At 42.0% G+C, this 24,698-nt stretch overlaps 1 protein-coding gene across 1 annotated transcript; it reads left to right on the top strand.

Moving 5' to 3' along the window:
• Nucleotides 1-1,969: 1,969 nt before the first annotated feature.
• On the top strand, nt 1,970-23,162 carry DGAT2L6 (diacylglycerol O-acyltransferase 2 like 6). The gene is made up of 7 exons (XM_065916418.1): nt 1,970-2,060; nt 15,549-15,659; nt 16,208-16,278; nt 16,647-16,851; nt 18,263-18,437; nt 21,911-22,122; nt 22,562-23,162. Exons 1-7 carry the CDS (start codon nt 1,970-1,972, stop codon nt 22,714-22,716), a joined length of 1,020 nt encoding a protein of 339 aa, XP_065772490.1. The 3' UTR covers nt 22,717-23,162.
• Nucleotides 23,163-24,698: the final 1,536 nt, after the last annotated feature.

The raw sequence follows: 24,698 nt of genomic DNA on the forward strand, positions 1-24,698 counted from the left end.
TCAAGGTCATGGCCCAGTCCTACCAGTCCATCTTGCCTAGGAAACCAAAAGACCAGACCTCATTATTTGTTCCACGAGTGTTTATTTGAATGCCTACACGGTACCAGGCCCTGAGCCAGACATTAGAGAGAGAGAGATGGAAATTGTGTGTCCTTGTCCTGCCTCTAGCACCCCATGTGAGCCTTTTCTAGGTCTCTTTCATTTGCCCATCTGAAAGTAAAGCGGGGTAGAAACCTGATTTGTAAGCAGCCTTATCTGTCAGCTTTGGGAACTCATCTATACAGGTTGCTCTCACCTTCTCCACATCTGTGCTTTCCCCCAGAAGAGCCCAGGCCTGCATTGTACCTCGCTCCCTCCTCCCCTACAAATTCTGAGCAGATGTGCTCTAATACATTTCACTCTGTATGTGGCCAAGTATTAATAGCCCCAAGAAGCAGCTTGAGAACCCCAGCTAGACAGAGAGGAAAAAAAGAATGAGAAAGAGGAGGAGGGGTATAGCGGGTACATTGGGGTACATGGCCATAGAGGGTACATTGGGAAAGGCCAGTGCATCAGAGACATTCCCTAAGCCCAACTCTGAAGACTGATATTAGTCAGTCTAATTCAAGGACCCCAAACCAGAGTGGATGTGGGGAAGGAAACACATTTCCACTAACCTTTCTGGACAAGGCTAAGGAATGAACATTTCCTTGCATTAGTAGGACACTTGATACTATCTTTGTCTTTGGTATTCCTAGCAACCTTTTTGATTACATTCAAAGATATTTTTGAGAGCCTACCTTCAAAGCCTCCTGTTGAGAATTACTGGCCTTTTCCAGTAGGACACTTATCACAAATTCAAGTGTATAGACAGTTTCATGATTTTTTAATGTGTTTCCTCCACTAGACTGTGAGTTCAATAAAGGCAGTGATGATGACCATCTTCTTTCACACTGAATCTTCAACACATAGAACAGTACCTGACAAACAATAATCAGTTAAGTTACCAAAAAAAATGATCCACGGGTCTGGGATCCGGAGATAATCTTTAATTCTGCAAAGGTTAGTGCACAGAACTAACCCTTTTAGCCTGAAAAGATGTTTAATAGACATTAATTTAATGCATAATAACAGGAAACATAATTGTACTTACCGTGTGCCAGGCCTTGTGCTAAGCGCTTTACATTCACTCACTCAATCCTCAGAACAACCTGATGAAGTAGGTACTATTATTATCCCCATTTTACAGGTGGGGAAACTGAAGCACAGAGGTTCGCCAACTTGTAAGTGGAAGAACTGAGACCTCAACACCAACAATCTGACTCGAAAGTCCATGCCCTTAACTGCTGGGGTGCCTTCCAACAACAGAGAGATGGCATGATTCCCCCCAGTGTCCTGGGAGGAACTTGGTGGAACCTGGACTGGAAGCCAGGTCTGCACTCTGTGCAATGTGTCTCCCACTGGTCGCTGGTACAGAGACCCTGGGAACAGAGGCACAAGGAGGAATCTGAGAAGCCTAGATATTCACTCAGAAAAAGGCTCTAGTCAACTAGGTAGCTCTCAGCAGAAGCCAGGCAGAGTCAAAGAGCATCCACCAGGGCAGAAACAAGTGTGATCACCAGGTTCTTTTCCTTAAGCAGGGAAAAGTAGCAGACTCCTTTTCAGAGATCCTGTTTGAGACCTAAGCCATTCCCTTTTCCTGCACTAATTTATCGGGGACCCCCTCCCACACACACAGAGCTAGAACCACCCCAAGGTAAGCAATTGAATACCCATGGGGAAAGGATGCACGTTAGGGAGCTAAATATGTGTGTAGGATGGCAGGGTGGGGCAGAGAACAGGGAAGACTGGAGAAAAGGTTAGGTCAAGACTAAAACCTCCAGCAGATAAAAGGACTCAGTAATGAGATTAAAGCAAAGCACCTATAATCAGCTCAGCTTTACAGGCACTGGCCTTCTGTTTGGGCTTCCTGCCACAACAGAACAGCACTATGGCCATGGCCTTCCTCTCCCGGCTGAATCTTCAGGAAATCCTCCAGACCCTCTCTGTTTTGCAGTGGATACCAGTCTACGTCTTTTTAGGTGAGTGAATCCCAGGGCCTGGAGAGTACAGAGAATAAATGAAGAAAGAGAGCAGGAATCTCCAGATGGTTGACATTGACATTGACATTGACGTTGCTCAGTCATGTCCGACTCTTTGTGACCCCATGGACTGTAGCCTACCAGGCTCCTCTGTCCATGGAATTTTCCAGGCAAGAGTACTGGAGTGGGTTGCCATTTCCTTCTCCAGGAGATCTTCCTGACCCAGGGATCGAACCCTGGTCTCCCCCATTGTAGGCAGACGCTTTACCGTCTGAGCCACCAGGGAAGTTTGGAAGGGTTCTAAAGAGATCATTTGGTCAGTCCTCTCTCTCTGAGAAGGACTGTGCCTCTCCACCCAGAGAGATGGCCATTGTTTAGTTCACTAGATATCTCTCCTCCCAACTGAGGAGCACAAAGGCCAGGAGTGAAGCTGCAGTTGTTCTGGCTTAAAGTTCACCCCAACCTTCTCTCAGAACTGCCCCTCTGTGACCTAGCTGAAAAGAGTCTTATTTGGGGACAGGGGCAGAATTGGTACTGGGCAGATGTAAGGTGATTTTCTTTATTACGATGAGAGAATTATGGAAAAGCTGGGGGCTGCCTGAGTGATTCATTAGACGGAATTTTGAGAAAGGGCCAGTTCTTCAACAGACTCAAAAAATCACAGTCATCAGTGCTGGGCAAATGGGCTGAGAGTTCCAAGCTCTTCCCAGTCAGAAACCAGGTCTTTGTGGGCAGCCAATTACAGGGCTGAGTTTGGAAACTGGACATGGAGAAATTTCATCCTGAAGGATGGGACAGGATAGGAGGCTGCGCAGTCCAATCTGTGGGAGGATATGTGTCCCTGTAGAGCAGAGGTTCTTAATTAGAGACCTATAGACACTAGTGCTCTCCAGGTCGCACTAGGGGTAAAGAACCCTCCTGCCAATGCAGGAGAGTTAAGAGACAAGGGTTCAATCCCTGGGTCAGGAAGATCCCCTGGAGAAGGAAATGGCAACCCACTCAGGTATTCTTGCCTGGAGAATCCCATGGACAGAGGAACCTGGCAGGCTACAGTCCATGGGGTCGCAAAGAGCCAGACACGGCTGAAGCGACTTAGCATGCACATAGACCTAGAATGAGACCTAGAATGAGACAGAGAGACCTAGAATGGGACAGGGAGGGACAATGTTGAATTTGGAAGGAAAAAAATCACCTCTTTATTTTCACTAACCTCGTCTTGAATTGATGAACGTAGGCAGCAAACCACAGAAGTATCTGTAAATTTGTCAGTAACAGACATCATAGAGATTTAAATTTCACATGCCAGTTGTTGCAGGCATCTCAAAAGTTCATTTATGCTTGTTACCACTTCTGAATTCCAATAGTTATTGGAACCACCATTAAGTGTGGTTATCTACTGCATAAATCAAGAATTCATGTACTGTACCACATTTTTTGCAATATTTTGATAACTGTGTTTAACTATGATGAGTTTCCTTTGTAAGTCTGTGTATTTTATTTTGTGCATTTAAAAATAATATTCAGAAAAGTGATCTATAGGCTTCACCAGACTAACAAAGAAGTCATGGCCACCCAAAGATGAAGACTTAGTGAGCCTTATTGAAATCAAATCATGCTAAGCCCTTAGCCTATCAATAACTTGACTCTAGTTGCATTAAGAGAAGGAAGTGATTTTTCTATAAATTTATTAGTTTTTAGTGTTTCATTTTTTATTGTTGCTGTCCTTTGCATCTATGTTTAACTTCCTCAAAAAGACCCCTTAACAAGTTCCAGCCCTTAGTTAGGAAAGTGGGGGTCACCGGAATGTCCTAAGAGACTTAACATCATGGTGGCATCTGTCATTTCAAGTCTGTGCCCCAGAAAGAGTGGGCAAAAATGGGCAGAGAGAGCAAGGAAAAGAGGTCCAGGGAAGAGCTGTATGAGCTGAGACTTTTAGGTGTGGGGTCAGTCCCACCCTGGAAAATCTCTGTATGGTATTTGAACACAAGTGCCTAGATTGTTCTGGTTCTTCTGGGGAGAGCTTCTCAATATAATGTTTTCACTTTTCTCCCCCAAAATCATATTTCTTGAGTATTTTTTCTCTTTCTTCCTTTTCCCCTCTCAAAGAACATGAGCTAGGATAAAGGGTATGTTCAGCACTGAATGTATGAAGATCCAAGACGATAAGGACTAGCCTCCTGGTAACACCCCCCACCCTCCAATCTTACCAGCTTCCAGCCATCCAAGAAGAGCTATGGCACCTATGTGTCTTGAGTGAAAAACTCTCTGTCCCACTTCATATGAGTGGAATCATGTACTATTTGTCCTTTTGTGATTTCACAAAAAAATTGCCTTTTTTTTTTTTTTTACCATCTTTTGCCTTCTTTCACTTAACACAATGTTTTCAAGATTCATCCATGTTGTGACAGAATCTCCTTCCTTTTTAAGGCTGAATAATATTGTATCATATGTGTATACCATTTTTTGTTTATTCATTATCCATTAATGGACTCTATTTTTTTCTACCTCCTGGCTATTGTGAATAATGCTCTATGAACATGGGTGTTCAAATATCTCCTTGAGAGCCTGCTTTCAATTCTTTTGGCTATATACCCAGAAGTAGAATTTCTGGATCATATGGTAATTCCATTTTAAAAATTGTTGTGCAGTTGTCATACTGTTTTCCATAGCAGCTACATCATTTTACATTTCCACCAACAGTGTGCAAGAGTTTCAATTTTTCCACATCCTCACCAACACTACTTTATTGTCCATTTTTTTAGTAGCCATCCTAATGAAATAAGATGATATATCATTGTGGTTTTAATTTGTATTTCCCTAATGACTAGTGAACTTTAGCATCTTTTCGTATACTCATTGGCCATTTGTTTTGACTTCTTTTAGATTGATTATCATTCCACTTGTCTTCTGTTAGTTTAGGTTACTATACATCCTGTTTCCCTTCTTCTAGTGATTATGTTAGAAATTACAACACAAATCCTGGATCTTGGAGGTTATCAAGGTAGCTAAAACATGTAACAGTGTATGATACCCACAGAGATGCCTAAGACAGTCAAATCTGTCCAACAGTTACAGAGCAATTACAAAGTATAAGATTTTGGCTGTCCTTGTAACACTACAACAATGAGCCAAGTATAGGCTCTTCTATCTGGTAACAAAGAGAAAATAATCATTCATTCCACCATTCTACCATTCCAGGTATCAGTGCTGAACACATAAGTGAATCATTACTTATGTACTTATGTACTATTATTGTAAGATTGACTGTGTTAAGTGAAATGAACAGACACAATGAAGCCACTAGAAAATATTACACAAGATTAACAGGATCAGGGAAGGCAGGAAAGGGCAGCAATGTGATGCAGTGAACAGGACATGGGTTCTGCAGTTTGTCAAACTTGGTTAACAACCAGCTGTTGTGAATTTAGACAGGTACTGTAACCCTTCTAAGCCTCCTTTTAAGCCTCTCAAGCCTGGTTCATAATAAACGCTCCATACAAAAAAAAGTGTCCTTCCTTCCTCCCTCCCTTCTTCCTTCCTAATTCCCTTCTATCTTCTCTTTCTCACTCTCTTTCCTTCATTCTTTCTGTCTTGCTCAGAGTCATCCTCAGCACTTCTCCTCCTTCCTGAATGATGGTCAGAATCATGACTGATTACTGAGCACTACTGAAAGTGGGGGGGGGGGGGAGGAGTAGGGAAGAGAGAAAGAGAAAAGGCAGAGGGACAAGAAGAAGGAAAGAAGTGAGAAGAGGGAAATGAAAAGATGGTTTGGGGGAATACAAATGTTCATGACCTTTGAAACTCAGCAATGCTCCTTAGAGCCTCTCTGAGGCCCAGCTTCCAGTTAAAGGATGGCTCTCCATCTGTCTCTCTTTTGCTGGGCTTGTATCACTGTGATCTAAACTATTGCAATATCCTCTTTCTTGGCCCTCTACTCTCCATCCTCTCCAATATATTCCACTGCTTACATCCAGAGGAGTCCTTCAAATGCATCTTTGATTACAGCCCTCTACTGCTCAAAAATAGTCACTGATTTTCCCTTGCCTACTTGATGAAGTAAAAATGTGTCATCCGGGGCATTCGAGGACCTTCTCCACTCTCTGGTTTTAACTCTTTGCCAGCTCATCCCCCTACTTGAAGCTTGTATTCCAGGTAACTTATTCACAGAACAAATGGGAAGGATACTTACTCTCCCACTCCTTTACTTTTGCTCTATTTCCTCCACTTAAAAAATTCCCTGATCACCCTTCCTGAACTATCTATGGACAATCCCTTCTTTGAGATATTGCTCAAGTCATACCTTCTCTGCAACGCTTTCCTGGTAACCTGAGACTACTTTGTCTCTGAAAATCTCTGCACTTTGTAAAATTTGGTTGGATAGCAGCCTTTACACCCTTTGTCTCCTCTACCCAATAGGCTTCATGAAAACAGGAGTCATGCCTTGTCAATATTATATTTCTTGCAAGACCAGGCTTGACACAGTTGATTCTTCCACATTTCTTCTCCTCAGTAAAGACCTTTAAGTCTACCTCTTGTTCTTTTCTCCCTCTCCTGGAAATCCTTTTTTTCATGGGCCTGCCTCCTTTCTCTGGTTGCTGATACTACAAAAAATAGAACATAGTCTTGGGAGTCAAACAGATCAAGTCTGCCATTTACTTATTATGTGACTTTGTGCAAGTAAGTCATTCACCCTCCACCATTGTAGAACAGAGCTCCCAAGACCACTCTGATAATCAAAGAAAACCCTCAACAGGTGTTCATTTTATTTTTTGGGGTTATAGGAATTGACATTACTTGGAGCCCAACTACTCCACCTCATAAGACATTTTTTAATGTCTTTATATGTTTATTGGTCATTTTTAAATGTATTTATTTTTAATGGAAGGATAATTGCTTTATAATGTTGTATTGGTTTCTGCCATATATCAATTTGATCAGCAGAAGAGTGACTACCACTTCTGAGACAGGCACCCTAGACTCTGATTTCATTGCACCTTCAAAAAGAATAATGAGTAACTAGATCCTAGAAAATGAGGCAAATAGAAATTTTGATCCCTTCCCAGCATGTAAACAGGCCCTTTCAAAGCATTACTCCCTACTACCTCTTCTTCACTCCCCTACATTCAATCAACTGTCAAACCCTGAAAATTCTGCCTCCATAGTATCTTTCAAATTGATTTCAGAAATAGTAACCTATTTCAGGTTTTCACTATCTCTCATCTAAGACAGTGCAGCTCTTAGCTGACCTCCCTCCCTCAGTTTCTCCTGCTCCCAGTCATTTCAAACAATCTTCCTGATGCACAAATATGATCATGCCCTTCCTCTGATGAGAATCTGGGTTCTCATTCCCTGAAGAAGTATCAGACCTGAGTTCCTCTGCTTCATTTCCAGCATCATCCTCTATTCCATGGTTTCCCATATTCCCTGTACTTTTGCAAGTTATGATGTTATTCACAGACCTTGGACTCTTCCATATCTAGGCCTCTGTTTGAGCTCTTCCTTGCTTGTGGAAGGCCCTTTTGCCACTAATCCATCTGTCAAAACCCTACTTTTCCTCCAAGATTCAATTTAAGTCTTACCTTCTGCAAGAAACCTTTCTAGGTTGCCCATAAACCTTTCTAGGTTGTAGTAAAGAATGGTTCCCATATAATGACCTTTGAACCCTGACTGTATCATTCTCACCCTCTGGGGTATATCTGTTATTTATGGTATCAATCTTCCCCTCTAGACTATGAGTTTCTGGAAGGCAGCAATTTTATTTTTATGTCTTAATATGACTTAAAATTAATTAAGCATATGTAAAGTACTTAAAATAGTTTTTGGTTCTTAAAGACTCAACAAATACTACCAAAGGCATGGAGATGTGACATTGCATGATGGGTTGAGGGAATGGAGAGTAGACTAAGGTGGTTGAACCTCTGTTTCCCATTCTTCAGTCATTTGCATCCCACCTTCTGGTTCTTTCCACAGCTGAGTACCACCTATACTATTATTACTTAACATTTTCCCCCAAACTGACTCACTCCTATAACCTAAATTAATATATTTTAATAGGAAACTTTATACCACTACCATGAACTCACTTTGATTCACTACATATTAAAATAACTTTCCATCTATGAACCACTCCAGATCACCCCATGTCCCTATAGTGGTTTGGGGACCACATGCTAGATCATATGGGGTATGAGTGCTGGTGCTGAGAGATGAGGCTAGGAAGGTGAGCGGGGCCGGTCCATGGAGGGCCTTAAATGCCTGACTAACATGTCCAGACTTTATCCTGTTAGCAGTGGGACAGTACTGAAGGTTTCATAGGAGGCAAATAACACTACAACTGTGCTTAGCTAAAAATAAATCTGGCAGCAGCATGGAAAACAGAGTAGGGGGAAGAGATCAGCAGGCAGGAATAGATAAAAGACTGCAGTCTAGACCAGAGGAGATCAAGTTCTGGACCACGGCAGTAGCAATGGAGACAGAGGCAGAATGATGAATGGGAGAGAGTTTTTTTTTTTTGGAAAGGGAGAGAAGTTGAAGATATCTCCAAAATGATGAAACTGACATTTATCCTGAGGCCTGAAATATGTATAAGAACTAGCCAGGCAAAAACGACTCTTCTGAGGGAAGAGTCTTCCAGGTAAAAAAGACAACATGCACAGAAGCCTAGAGGCTGGAGAACAGAATAGGTAGAAGAAACCTACAGTAGAACAGGTTGGTGGCATGCAGAGAGCAAGGGGGTGGCCAGACGCTCCATCATGGAGGACCTTCGGAACCAAGGTTACAAGACTGGACTTGGTCCTAAGAGTCACCAGAAGCCATGTGAGTTATTGAGTTATTAAATTACCACCAACCCCCATCAGTTCTCATATTTATCATCACTTTTGATCCGTTAAGTAATCACTGAACTGCAGAAATGTCTCTTTGACAAGCCAGGCATGTTTTTGGTTATATGCTGTAGAAGGACAGAGATCTGCATTTAGCCTTCTGGTTGCATCATGACTCAAATGGATGCAGGGAACCTATTAGAAGACATTGGCAGTTGGCTTAGAAAGAGAGAGTGGTAACTTGGACTGGTGGTAGCATGGAGGCATGGAACAGAATAATTTGAAAGACGTTTGCAGGACAGAACTGACAGAAATTAATAATTGACTAAAGGAAAGCAATGATTAGAGCTCAGTAGTTAAGAGTACAGTCTCCTGGTCTTAGTGTTGAGATGGAGGCCTTTGGGAGAGCTCAGTCTCTGGAAGAAGAGTGTGAGTTCTCAACTCTGGCTCACCCACCAGCTAGCTGTGTGACCTTAAGTAGTTGTTGAACCTCTCTGAACCTGGGTCCCTCGTCCACAAAATGAGAATGCTTATTGTCCTAATGGGGTCTTTATGAAGGTTAAATAAAATGTGCATGTACAATACTTAGTTTTACATGATGAGTATACAATAAATGTTGCTATTACTTTATGGGAAAGTTAGTAAGAAAGATGAATCAGAGATGATTTGAAGAAAGGACCCACTTAGATTCATACTGGCACCATCTTTAACCAAAGCTAGTAATCATTAGTAATTTGAGGCTCTACACGTTTATCTTTTTAAAGTCACAACCAAGGTAAAGTAGATGGTAAAAGGGTCAATTCATCAAGAAGACATAACTATCCTAAATGTCTATGTACCTAACAATGGAGTTTCAAAGTGAAAACTTCTGAAACTGAAAAAATAAATAAGCAAGTTAACAATTATATTTGATGACTTCTTTGAAAACTACAAACAACCAAAACTCACCCAAAATTAAATAGGTAACCTATAACTACTAATTAAATTAAATTTTAATTTTGGAACGTTGTAAACTTCCAAAACAGAAATCTGCAGATCCAGATGGTTTCAGCGGCATATTCTTCCAAACATTTTAAAGATGATATATCACAAATTCTACATAATCTTTTCCAGAAAATAAAAGAGGGAGGAACACTTAACAACTCATTTATGAGGCCAGACCCTGATGCCAAAACCAGACAAAACAATACAAAAAAGAAAACTACAGACCAATATCCCTCATGAATATAGATGCAAAAATCCTCAACAAAATACTAGCAAATCAAGTCCAGCAATATATTACAAAGAGTAATATACCATGACCAAGTAGGCTTTATTCCAGGAATAAAAGTGTAAATATTTGAAAAACAATATTAAACATACTAACCACCTAAGGGAGAAAAATACATAATTATATCAATTGTTGTAGAAAAAGCATTTGAAAAAAAATTTTATTAATAAAATTTGCTATCTTGGATTTAAGCAAAAAAGAAAAACAGAAGGCATTTGACAAATTTTAATCCATGACAAAATCTCTCAGCAAGCTAAGAATAGAAGGCAACTTTCTCAACTTGATAAAGAGCATCTATAAAAAAAAAAAAACAAACCTGCAGCTAACATCATACTTAATGGTGAAAAACTGAAAGCTTTCTCCCTAAGATGGGGAGCAAAGCAAGGATGTCCACACTCACCATTCATATTCAACATCATACTAAAAGTCCTAGCAATAAAGCAAGAAGAAAAAGAAATAAAAGCATGCAGATTGTAAAGTAAGAAATAAACTGTACTAATTAACAGATAACATGATCATCTGTGTAGAAAACTCATTAGATTACAAATTTCTAAATCTATTTTAAAAATATACTAAAAAATAACCCTCTAAGAACTAACAAATGAGGTTAACAAAGTCCCAGGTCACAAGATCTCACATAAAAGTCAACCATGTTTCTATATACTAGCGGAGAACAATTGAAAATAAAAATTTAAAAACAATACCATTTAAAAGCCTCCAAAAATAAAATACTTATGAATATATTTAATGAAACCTGTACAGCATCTGTAGGCTGAAAACAATAACATGCTAATAAAATTAAAGACCTAAATGGAGACAAACTGTGTTCATGGATTGGAAAACTCAAAGATGTCAGTTCTTCTCAAAACTGATCTATAAATGTAACACAGCTCAAATAAAAATCCCAACAGAGTGCATTTGATAACAGTTTTTCCTAAATACTAAATTTCCCAAATTTAATAATGGCACTGTGAGTGCCTTAATTTTTAGAAAATACAGAGTTACTTAGGAGCAAAGCATTGTGATCTCTGCAATGGACTATAAATACAAACATATATTTATATACTTATATTTAGGAATAAGTCAAATGCAAAATGTTGACAAGAGATCTAGGTGAAGCTTATGTGGGATTTTATTAAATTATTCTTGCAAATTTTCTATTTAAGTCTTTTTCAAAATAAAAAGTTTAATTTGAAAAGCCTCATCAGGTGTTTTTATAAGCATCGACGAGATGATTGTACAATTTATATAGAAAACAAAAGAACTACAATATCTAAAACCATTTTGAAAAGAGAATAGTTAGAGGATCACACTATCTGGTTTTAAGACTTAATGGAAAACTACAGTAATCAAGACAGTGATATATTTGTGAAGAGATAAGCACACGGATCAATGGAACAGAATAGAGTCCAGACAGACCCGCACAAATATGGCCAATTGATTTTTGACAAACCTGCAAAAGCAATTCAACGGAGGAAGGATAGCATTTTCAATAAGCAATGTTGGGACAATTGGTTATCCATATATAGTAAATGGATCTTGACCAAAACCTCACACCTTATTATAATATTAACTCAAAATGGATCACAGATCTAAAAAGTAAAACATAAAACTTGTAGTAAAAAACGTAAGAGAAAACCTTCATGACCTGAGGTTAAGTAAAGAGTTCTTAGATTTAATATCAAAAGCACAATCTGTAAAAGAAAAAAAAATGATACATTGAACTTCATCAAAATTAAAAGTTTTTGCTCTAAGAAAGACTCTGTTAAGAGAATGAAAAGGTAAACACAGGGAATTTCCTGGCATTCCAGTGCTTAGGACTCTGTGCTTTACTGAGGGCCTGAGTTCAATCCCTGGTCTGGGAACTAAGATCCCAGAAGCCTTGTTGCATGGCCAAAAAAAAAGTTTTTTAAGATAAACATAAACTGGAGAAAATGTTTTCAAATCACATATCTGATAAAAGACTTGTATCAAAAAAAAAAGGAAAGAAATTGTATCCAGATTGTATAAAGAAACTCACAAAGAAAACAAACAATCCAATTGAAAAATGAGTCAAATATTTTAATAGATACTTCACCAAAAAGGATATATAAAAGACAGGTAAACACACAAAAAATTGTTAAGCATGATTAGGTATAAGGGAAATGAAATAAAAATGATGATGAGATACCATGCTACACATCTATTGGAATGATTTAGCCATCTTCAGTACAAACTAAATTAAGAGCCTGCCTTATGTGTACTTCCTCCTTGATAATCCACTCCAAAACTACTCACTTCAACATGGACAAGGTGTTGGAAGCATCTCTTTGTGTCAAGGCCATAATGTCTAAGATAGTGCCACACATACACATACACAAATGTGTCCTTTATTCTTGCCTCAGACACCCTTGCTTTCTTTCACAAAACTCCTTGTTTCACAAAGTCAAGCCCTTCCATGTTTAGCCTGTTTCTCTTATCCCTTTAAATCTCCCTTTTGTCACCATAAGTGACACCAGTGATACTCAAACAGGTTGGGTTTGGCAAGATTGCCCTCAAAGGACACTTACGGTCCTCTGAGGTGCCACATCTGTAGTTCTAACTGATTTCACAAGGGGAGTGATGTTTATTGAGATATGGCTCTCAGTTCAGTTCAGTAGCTCAGTCATGTCTGAGTCTTTGTCACCCCATGGACTGCAGCATGCCAGGCCTCCCTGTCCATCACCAACTCCCAGAGTTTACTCAAACTCATGTCCATTGAGTCGGTGATGCCATCCAACCATCTCATCCTCTGTTGTCCACTTCTTCTCTCGCCTTCAATCTTTCCCAGCATCAGGGTCTTTTCAAATGAGTCAGTTCTTCACATCAGGTGGCCAAAGTATTGGAGTTTCAGCTTCAGCATCAGTCCTTCCAATTGATTCCTTGAGGATGGACTGGTTGGAACTCTTTGCTGTCCAAGGAACTCTCAAGAGTCTTCTCCAACACCACAGTTCAAAAGCATCAATTCTTCAGCACTCAGCTTTCCTTATAATTCAACTCTCACATCCATACATGACTACTGGAAAAACCAGAGCTTTGACTAGATGGAACTATGTTGCAAAGTAATGTCTCTGCTTTTTAATATGCTGTCTAGGTTGGTCATAACTTTTCTTCAAAGGAGCAAGCGTCTTTCACTTTCATGGCTGCAGTCACCACCTGCAGTGATTTTGGACCCCTCAAAATAAAGTCTGTCACTGTTTCCACTGTTTCCCCATCTATTTGCCATGAAGTAATGGAACCGGATGCCATGATCTTAGTTTTCTGAATGTTGAGTTTTAAGCCAACTTTTTCACTCTCCCCTTTCACTTTCATCAGAGGGTCTTTAGGTCTTTACTTTCTGCCATAAGTGTGGTGTCATCTGCATATCTGAGGTTATTGATATTTCTCCTGGCAATCTTGATTCCAGTTTGTGATTCATCCAAGATGAATTCATCATTCTCATGATGTACTCTGCATATAAGTTAAATAAGCAGGGTGACAATATGTAGCCTTGATGTACTCTTTCCCTATTTGGAACCAGTCTGTTGTTCCACGTCCAGTTCTAACTCTTGCTTCCTGACCTGTATACAGATTTCTCAAGAGACAGGTCAGTTTGTTGTGATCCACACAGTCAAAGTCTTTGGCATAGTCAATAAAGCAGAAGTAGATGTTTTTCTAGAACTCTCTTGCTTTTTCAATGATCCAACAGATGTTGGCAATTTGATCTCTGGTTCCTCTGCCTTTTCTAAATCCAGCTTGAACATCTGGAAGTTCACGGTTCACAGACTGTTGAAGCCTGGCTTGGAGAATTTTGAGCATTACTTTCCTAGCATGTGAGATGAGGGCAATTGTGTGATAGTTTGAGCATTCTTTGGCATTGCCTTTCTTTGAGATGGTAATGAAAACTCCAGTCCTGTTCCAGTCCTGTGGCCATTGCTGAGTTTTCCAAATTTGCCAGCATATTGAGTGCAACACTTTTATAGTATCATCTTTTAGGATTTGAAATAGCTCAACTGGAATAGACCAGTTAGGACTGATGGATTACTGAAAATGATCAGATATAAGGCATGAAATTAACCCATCTATACTTTCAAAATAACATTGGATTTAGACAACACAAATGCTGACTAAACACTAATCATTTAAGTTTACCTAATATTGAAAAGAGAAAACATTTCTTCATCTTTCAGTCTATCTATAGATATTTGTTGAACACTTACTGCATGCAAAGCGCTCTTCTAATTGCTGGTGATACAAACTAAATTTATTAGAAGTAAGATATAAAAGAAATTATATACTTAGGCTCCCTTTAATTAATAATGATTCATATTTAATTTTATCTGAGTTTTCTTCTGAGGCTTACCCAGCAAATTTACTCTCATCTTTTGTGAGGGTCAGAGGTTGCAGGATTTTTATCCATGGCAAGCTTCCCATAAAATTCCTCCCCCTACTATTTCTTATTTAATTAGCATGCTTACAACAGCCATCTCAGCCAGATCTTGTAAGGGGAATTCAGCCTATCACTAAGATTTCTTCTAACCCACAACATGACTTTTTTTTTTTTTTTTTGAAACGCCCATTCCATCTTTTTCCTGTTATTTCCATCAGAGTCCAAGATGCAAGAGACATATCTGCTGTTTGGTGACTCTTGAGTTTCTTCCCCTTCTCTGAAACTTTTTATCTACTGTGATATGGTTATCTGGTCAGTGAAGTCATTCCTTTAGCTGAATTTTTTAAAATTCACAATATGGGTATTGTGAGCCCCTCTTTCTCATGGGTGCAGATTTTAATTTAGAATTCAATTTCCACAGCTGTAAGATGTATCACATTCACATTTCACAGTCTGCTGTGACCCTTTGCTGACAGAGATGATTTTTCCCCCTTCTGAACTTTTGACCCATTTTGAATGGGATGAAATTGAACACAGTAAAGCAGTTTATAATATGTATTTTCCTCTCAGCATCAAACAGCCTGTACAGTGCAGGCAGCCCCTCTCCACTGGAATGTGCTGACAGAGCAGTTTGACAAAGGAGGGAGGGTTGAGGACTTCCTGAGGTCTCAGAATGGGGATGTCAGCCTTTGGCACAAGATGCTGTTCCTTTCAGTTGCCAAGTAGTGCTGTCCTTTGATCCCAGCTGAGGACCTACTCTGAGAATGCCATGGTTCTGCCATTTCCTCAGTTAAGATTGCAGTCATCAAGGGGGCCCAGATTCAGGAACTCAGAGGTCATCCTGGACCACAGCAGAGCTAGGAGGGAGATGGGGAGTGGAGGGGATGAGGGAAGAACAGTCTCACGCCGGCCTTGACCTGCTTCTTCACTACAGAGCAGAGACTGGGATCATGAGATGTGTATTAAACTTGAAGGGAACTAAAGGGCATGAACCCCTTGTGTCCCCTCAGGAGCTATTCCTATTATCCTTATACCCTACTTTCTGGTGTTCACTAAGTTCTGGATGGTGTCTGTGCTCGCCTTAGCCTGGCTCGCCTATGACTGGAACACCCACAATCAAGGTAAGAAACAGGGGAAGAGCAGTGATCCCTGTCTGTGCCAAGGATGGAACCACAGGCACGGAGTGAGGGTGGAAGGGAAGAGTGAGAGAGGCAGGGGGAGAAGAGGTGAGGAGAGGAAAGAAGGGGAAAGGGAAAGGAGGGCAGGGAGTGGAAGTGAGGGAGAGAGGAGGAAGGGCAAAGGAGAGAGGAGGAAGGGCAAAGGAGAGAGGGAAGAGAAGAGAGACAGGGGTCCAAAGCTCAGCAAGAATAGAGGGCTTGGCCAGGCTGCCCAGGAAGAATTAAGAGGCTGGTTTCTGAGCGGGTCCTCCCAGCCTCGTGTTATTTCTCTCTCACCTTTCTGGCAGCTCCAGAAGAGCAGGGGCTGCCTGTGTCTTCTGGGGGATTGGATTCAGGGACAGACCTTATAGCTCTATGCCCAAGAAACATGGAAATGTGAAAAGGAGCCCCCTCCTGTGACCCGAGGACATTAGGAAGATCCCTCCACCTCCAGAAGAAATAGAGGGATTGGCAAGACCTCACCTGCTCTTCCCTTCCCTCTGTACTTGCAGGTGGTAGACGTTCTGCTTGGGTACGAAACTGGACAATCTGGAAATATTTCCGAAATTACTTCCCAGTAAAGGTAACGACCCTTCCTCTGGAGGGCCTCAGTCCCTGTTGCCCAGACTCTCGCTCCCCACTCAGCCCCATATTTTCAAAGGCTTTTGTGTACAACAGTGGAGGTCAAAGCCCAGAGGCATAATATAGAGTACAGTCCCAAGATGGATGGGCTGGTGGGGAAATGAATGAATAGCACCTTGCCTCACAGTGGCAAACTCAGGTCAGCCTCACTGAGTATGATAACCCCTGGCAATTCTATGAGAGTGACAATAGCACAGTGAATAAGGATTAGGGGCTCCCCAAGGGAAACACAGGCTACCTCCTGGCCTCTGAGTCCACATGTCCTCTCTTCCTTCTATCTACTGCTCTGACTCGATCTCCCTCTAACAGCTGGTGAAGACTCATGACCTCTCTCCCAGACACAACTATATCATTGTCAACCACCCCCATGGCGTACTCCCTTATGGTGTCTTCATCAACTTTGCCACTGAGACCACTGGCTTTGCTCGGATTTTCCCAGCCATCACTCCTTATGTAGCGACCTTGGAAGGGATCTTCTGGATCCCACTTGTACGAGAATATGTGATGTCAATGGGTGAGTATAAGAGATCATTCCATTCTCTGACCTACCTTGGGGCTCCAACTTTAATAAGCCTTGAGTCAGTCCAGTACTCACTCCCTGTTGAAAGAACACTTAGTAGAAAATGAGTGCCGAGCACACTGGGCCAGTGACAGGAATATGTGGCCGAGCCTCAGGTTTAATCTGGCAGGCAGGGTTTGATTAGGTAAGAGGGTAAGTTAAAAGCATTCATAAGAGTTGCCAAAAATCCTTTCAGAGGAGGAAGCAGAAGCCTGGGGTTCGGGATCAAAGCCAAAGTGCAAAGGAAAAGGCAGAAGTCAAATATCAAAACCAAATGTAGGGAAAATCAGGCATGAATGGGACAGCTCAGATATACTTTGCCAGACTGTTTCTGGGATGTCAATTGGCTTCTTTTGGGCAGTCATTTACGTAGCAGGTCTCATCCCAGGGCATCTCAAAGACACTTTTGAGACTTTCATATTAGCTGTACCCTCCTGGCCCATGACCTTCATTTCCTGAGAACCCCTTCAAATTTGTATAAGATATCAAGGGATAAAAGGATAGGCATCCATCAGAATCCAGGGCAATTTCCCCATGCCAGGCTTCAAGCCAGGGTACTGTGCCAAATGTCCTTCTCTCTGGGTGAATATCCATCCTTCTGGATACCAGGAAACAACAGAAGCCAAACATTAAAAGGTAAGATACATTTATATCTGGAGGGGCCAAGTGGGACCACTGGAGTCCCAGGGGATGATTCTTCTCGCCTCTCAGGTTGGCACGAATCTGGATCTTAAGGACTGTGGCCTGGGGCCAATGTCTGCCATCCCAGGAGAGAGCAGAAAGTAAGCACAGGGCAGAGATGGGAAGCAGAGATGAGGAAAGACTCTGTGACTGTTGCTGAGCAACAGGATGTCATCCTCATTCCACGGTTCATCTACATGCCAGTTTGGCTTGGACGGGATCCTGGGTCTGCCTACTCTTTAGAAACCCCAGGGAATGGCTTACCTTTACCAGGTTACTCTAAGGAGGAAGCAGTTTGGTAGTGGCCATTCCTGATTACCCTCAGGAAAGAGAACTCTAGAGTCTCAAGTGACATCAGCCTGGGGAGAGTGGGAGACCACTGTGGTTACCAGGGTAGAGAAGAAAGGATGGGCTTTACAAGCTATAGAGCTATGAGAAAGTAGGCAGGAGAACTCAATGTAGCTCCCACTTAAGTAGCACAGAGCCCCAAGGCAAGCAACTGGCCCTAAGGACCGACCTCAGGCTAGGGCTAACACAAGGTGTGGAGGGCAGGTCAAAGACAGAAGATTGGAAACAATCACAGCCAGGAGACAAGAAATGTCTCTAGCAGGAAGAGCCCCAAGGAACACCTTACCCCCTCCTCAAGCACCACATCTGTATGTCATTTGCCTCTTTGGTTTTGCAGGTGTGTGCCCAGTGAGTGAGTTGGCCTTGAAGTATTTGCTGACCCAGAAAGGCTCAGGCAATGCTGTGGTTATTTCTGTGGGTGGAGCTACTGAAGCCCTCTTGTGCCACCCAGGAGCCTCTACTGTCTTCCTTAAACAGCGTAAAGGTTTTGTGAAGGTGGCACTGAAGACAGGGTGGGTCCCCAGGTTTTAGTGCCCTATCGTCAGGGCATCCTAGGTACTCTGTGGCACCTCTCCAAAATGGTGCCCTCTCTTGGAAATGTGTTAGAAGGGGCTTCCTCTTCACCCTCATTGCTTCTTTCTACTCCCTCACACTGTGCCTTAAGGGTGTTTGGGCCTCCAGACACATTCTGATGGGTTCTGTTAAAACTTGAAGTTGGAGAAAGAACAGTAAAAGACCTTTATCTTCTGCACATTACCTGGTAGGCTGGGGGTCTAGGGAAGTGGAACTTTAGACTATATCACCCCATGCACTGTGAGGCCCAGAGAAACTACCCAGGGCAAGGAAGGCATTGGACTTGATGCTGTGGGGTTTGCAAAGATGCAGAAGATATGGATACAGCCCCCAAACAGCACATAATCTGGTTTGAAATGTAGAAGGCAGTTATTGAACAGCTATTGTGTGTCAAGAATAGTACTAAGAATTGAGGATGTAAAAATAAGTAAGACTTGGTCCTTGCCTTAAAGGTCTCACGGTCCAATGGAAAACAGACATAGTCATGTATAATTACATAATATATCCAGAAGTCAACCTCTTACCATCTCAACTATCACCCCCTGGTTTTCCACCCCATCATCTCTCCCCTGGATTATTGCAAGTCTCCTAAAAGCTCTCCCTGCTTCTATCCTTGCCTCCCTCACATTCCAGAGTCTGTTCTCAACTGTGGCCAACATGATCCTATCCACCATGAGTCAGATGAGATCATGTCACTACTCGAAATGCTCCGATGGCTCCCATTTCACTCTGAGCAAAACCAAAGTCTTTATTTTTTTTCCCATTTATTTTTATTAGTTGGAGGCTAATTACTTTACAATATTGTAGTGGTTTTTGTCATACATTGACATGAATCAGCCATGGATTCACATATGTTCCCCTTCCCGATCCCCCCTCCCACCTCCCTCTCCACCCGATTCCTCTGGGTCTTCCCAGTGCACCAGGCCTGAGCACTTGTCTCATGCATCCAACCTGGGCTGGTGATCTGTTTCACCCTTGATAATATACATGTTTCGATGCTGTTCTCTTGAAACATCCCACCCTCACCTTCTCCCACAGAGTCCAAAAGCCTGTTCTGTACATCTGTGTCTCTTTTTCTGTTTTGCCTATAGGGTTATCGTTACCATCTTTCTAAATTCCATATATATGTGTTAGTATACTGTAATGTTCTTTATCTTTCTGGCTTACTTCACTCTGTATAATGGGCTCCAGTTTCATCCATCTCATTAGAACTGATTCAAATGAATTCTTTTTAATGGCTGAGTAATATTCCATGGTGTATATGTACCACAGCTTCCTTATTCATTCGTCTGCTGATGGGCATCTAGGTTGCTTCCATGTCCTGGCTATTATAAATAGTGCTGCGATGAACATTGGGGTGCATGTGTCTCTTTCAGATCTGGTTTCCTCAGTGTGTATGCCCAGAAGTGGGATTGCTGGGTCATATGGCAGTTCTATTTTCAGTTTTTAAAGAAATCGTCACACTGTTCTCCATAGCAGCTGTACTAGTTTGCATTCCCACCAACAGTGTAAGAGGGTTCCCTTTTCTCCACACCCTCTCCAGCACTTATTGCTTGTAGACTTTTGGATAGCAGCCATCCTGACTGGCGTGTAATGGTACCTCATTGAGGTTTTGATTTGCATTTCTCTGATAATGAGTGATGTTGAGCATCTTTTCATGTGTTTGTTAGCCATCTATATGTCTTCTTTGGAGAAATGTCTGTTTAGATCTTTGGCCCATTTTTTGATTGGGTCATTTATTTTTCTGGAATTGAGCTGCAGGAGTTGCTTGTATATTTTTAGATTAGTCCATTGTCTGTTGCTTCATTTACTACTATTTTCTCCCAATCTGAGGGTTGTCTTTTCACCTTGCTTATAGTTTCCTTTGTTGTGCAAAAGCTTTTAAGTTTAATTAGGTCCCATTTGTTTATTTTTGCTTTTATTTCCAATATTCTGGGAAGTGGGTCATAGAGGGTCCTGCTGTGATTTATGTCGGAGAGTGTGAGCAAAACCAAAGTCTTTAAAGGGCCTGCAAGACCCTAAATGATCTGGTCCTTCGCCCACCTCTAATGGAGGGTCCTTCACTCCCTCCATTAGAGCTGTTCGTTGCTGTTCCTCAAAAAAGCCACATGCTCCTCCCTTAGGGTCTTTGCTCTAACTGTTTCCTCTGTCTAAGACATTATTCCTCCAAGTAGCTGTTTGCTCATTCTTTTACCACCTTCAGGTCTTTGCTCAAATGTCTATTCTCAATAAGGTCTATCCTGGTCATGCTGTTCTGTTTTTTCCCATTGTACGTATTATCTTCTCATATGTCATCAGTTTTATTTCTTTACATATATGGCTTTTTATTTGTTCATCATTATTATTTATTGTTTGTCTTCCCTTAATAAGAGATAAGTTCCATGATGACAGAGATTATTTTTTTAATCCACTGTGTTCACTTATATATTCCGAGGCCTTGAAAAAACACTGGTACATAGAAGGAACTCAATAAATATTTATTGAATGAAAGATGTGTCATGATGGACATATGTACAAAGCACTATGAGAACACCAACTGATGGAAAGCCTTTCACCCAAAGTAGAAGTTTCATAAGTGGGTGACATCTGAATTGTGAATTGAAATATTAGTAGGAGTTGCCAGTCCGACCAAAGAGGAGAAAGAACTCAGGTGTTCAGCGAGGGCCTATGACAATATGTCAGGTACTATACCAGGCCCTAGAAGTTCAGAGATGAATAAGACATTTTCAAATGGCTTGCTGTCTACTGGGAGTCAGCCAGGAAGAAGTACAGAGTTGGGGTAGTATTAGTGTAGGAAAGAGGTAAGCAGGGGTTGGGGGTGGGAGAAGTTGGAGGAGGTGGTTCAAGGGGATGAAACTGGAGCTGAGTAGTGAAGGGCAAAATAGAATAAGCCACGTGAAGACAGAGGGAAGGCATTTTTGGCAGAGGGAGTAGGATGTACAAAGACGCATAGAACGAGTAAGAACTTAACACACTTAGTATGGCTAAGCAGACTGTGACAAAGGGCTGGGGAGAGAAGAACCTAGTCAGGGAGGCAAGGCTGGAGCACAAAGGCCACGCCAAGCACCTGGTACAAAGTGAGGAGTTCTGGGAAGAGTTTTCAAGAGAGGAGTGACATGTCCAGACACACAGTTTAGGAAGATCCTCTGGATGTGTACAATTTAGGCAATTAGATTTCCTGAGATTAGTGATTCATTTCCTGCCATCACAGGACAAAGTGCAGCAACTCCCCTCAAAATGTTCAGTTGGAGGGATGTGGAGCATAGCAAGGATAATACACAGTGCTGGAGATGCTTGGGTGCTTGGATTCTTGTCCTATAATGGGGCCATTGTAAAGCTTTCCTACCTTGGAGAGGGTTTCACTGTGGGGAGCTTCGTGGAAGAACTCACACTTCTGCCTGTCTCTTTGCAGAGCATACCTTGTCCCTTCCTATTCCTTTGGGCAGAATGAAGTTCACAATCAAGAGACGTTCCGTGAGGGCACGTGGAAAAGGTTCTTCCAAAAAACCTTCCAGAACACATTCAAAAAAATCCTGGGACTAAATTTCTGTACCTTCCATGGCCGGGGCCTCACTCGAGGATCCTGGGGATTCCTGCCTTTCAATCATCCCATTACCACAGTTGGTAAGCTTTCCAGCATCTTTGGACCACCCTGGTCCTTGATTCCCCCCACCCAGCCCTCAAGTCGCAGGGGGCCTGGCACACAGCTGGGATGGGCAATGGGAATTCCAGTGGTTGTGATTGAGGGTAGGGTAGGGAGGACAACTACACAGATAAGAGTTGTGGCCATTCACAGGAGGGACAGAGTTCAACAGCTGCCATGAGGGCATCATTATTCACACACATCCCTCCAGCACTCTCCTAAGTTTGCTCTCATTCTCTTAAGCATGCATGAGATTAGGTATTTGGAGAACATGGGACAGGGTGGGGCTGGAGCAGGGGGAAAGAATAAAGGAGGTAGAGGGGACCAAGATACCGAGTTTCAGTATGTGACTTCCTCTGAGGGATGGTAGTTTGAGTTGAGGGGGGAGGTCTGATGCTTGTCTCTTCTCTTGCCCCACAGTTGGGGAGCCCCTGCCAATTCCCAGGATAAAGAAGCCAGACAAGGAGACAGTGGACAAGTACCATGCACTCTACATCAATGCCCTTCAGAAGCTGTTTGATGAGCACAAAGTTCAGTATGGTCTGTCTGAGACCCAGGAGCTGACAATTGTCTAACAGGAGTTGGATTTCCCCATTATTGAACTCCCAAAGCATTGAGGTATCCAAGCAGGGCCATGAGGAAAGGAGAATCTGGGAAAAGGGGAGGATCTCAGGGTTGAATGATGAGGCCAGCCAAGCCAGAAAGTACTTAATGAGTCAGGCTGAGGAAGGAACCAGAGTTATGGGGAAGACTGGGCAACAACCCAGTTTAGCAAGCAGTCTTTTGTGAGTACACATAGTCTTGTGAGTCTCTGTGTGCCAGTTATTTTGGCTTCCTAATTCCAACCAACTCTGATCAGAGGAATAAGAAGTCAAAGAATACCATGTCCTTCCTCCTGAGCCTTAGTAACACCACACCATCACTGTTTAGGTTGAAGCTTAGAAGCTTTTTTTTTTTTTTTAGATTTCTATTTTTATTTTCATTAATTAAAAACCATCTCATTTACGTCAATAAACACTTTTTCCCATCATTGTCAATCTTGTTTCCTATTTTTATGTTTGGCTATTTTGTATTTGTCTATGAATTTTAAACACATACATATACATTTATATGCCAATAGTTTTGTCATTGTTTTAGTTAAAATAAGGATGATGGGATCATATGAAGCATACTTTTCTGAAACTTGCATTTGTCCTCCATGATATTTTGTGGCAATCCACTGAGAAACCTTCTTAAGAACAGGGATGGTTTGTTTCCTTTTAGGCCCTTTCCTTACAATTTAGAGGCTACCACAAGTGACCTGAGCTGTGATTTCCTAATCCAAGCAGACATGATTCCCTCAGCTGTGATACAGTTCTACACTGGCAAAAAGTTTATTAAAAATTATACCATTCCTTGAACTTCCCTGGGAGTCCAGTGGTTAAGACTCCATGCGTCCAATGCAGGGGGCATGGGTTCAATCCCTGGTTAGGGAACTAAGATCCTATGTGCTATGCCACCTGGTAAAAAAATAATAAAAATAAAATTTAAAATTAAAAAATAACTATGCTATTTCTTCTATGAAATAAAGCTCTAGAGATATAAAACTGGATATAATTATTTCTCAATTACTGTGTATGGTTCACTACTGGGATTCCCTGAAACCTAACCAGAAAGCTGGTCTGTGGAGAACACTTTTCCTCTTGTGTGTGTGTGTGTGTATGTTCTCAGTCACTCAGTCATGTCTGACACTTTGCGATCCTATGGACTATAGCCCGCCAGGTTCCTCTGTCCATGGGATTTTCCAGGCAAGAATATTGGAGTGGGTTGCCATTTCCTTCTCCAGGGGATCTTTCCAACCCAGGGATCAAAACTGTGCCAATCTGCTGCATTGGCAGGTGGATTCTTTACTACTGCACTGCCTGGGAAGCCCATTTTATTCTGCACCTGGTAGAAAGGTGGAGGGATGGAATCAAACCTGCTGCACAGTGGAGGACACAGGGTAGAACCATGAGAAGCTAAGTAGCCCATCTCTCCTGATCCCACATAACCACCCTGGGTCAGGAGGGCGGGCACTTACAAGACCACGTGCCAGCTGCGAGTGTACTTTATGTCAGGAACCTACTGAGAGGAATTCCTTGGTGGTCCAGTGGTTAGCATTCAGCCCTTTCACTGGGGCCCAGTTTCAATCCCTGGTTGGGGAAATAAGATCCCAAGAGCCACGCGGTATAGCCAACAAAATAGTAATAATAAAGAACCTACCATGTACCAGAGACTATGCCATCATTTTCACAGCCTCTGTCTCTGAATGCTAACACCCCTCAAGATTGCCAGCATCCCCATTTCACAGTAGCTGGGACTTCCCAGGTGGTTCAGACAGTAGAGAATCTGCCCTCAGTGCAGGAGACCCAGGTTCAATCCCTGGGTTGGGACAGTCCCCTGGAGATGGAAATGGCAATCCTCTCCAGTATTCTTGCCTGGAGAATCTCATGGACAGAGGAGCCTGGTGGGCTACAGTCCATGGGGTCACAAAGAGTTGGACATGGTTGAGTGACTCACACACACACACAAAACTCCT

This window comes from Muntiacus reevesi, chromosome X, assembly GCF_963930625.1.
Source record: "Muntiacus reevesi chromosome X, mMunRee1.1, whole genome shotgun sequence".
Lineage (NCBI taxonomy): Eukaryota > Metazoa > Chordata > Mammalia > Artiodactyla > Cervidae > Muntiacus > Muntiacus reevesi.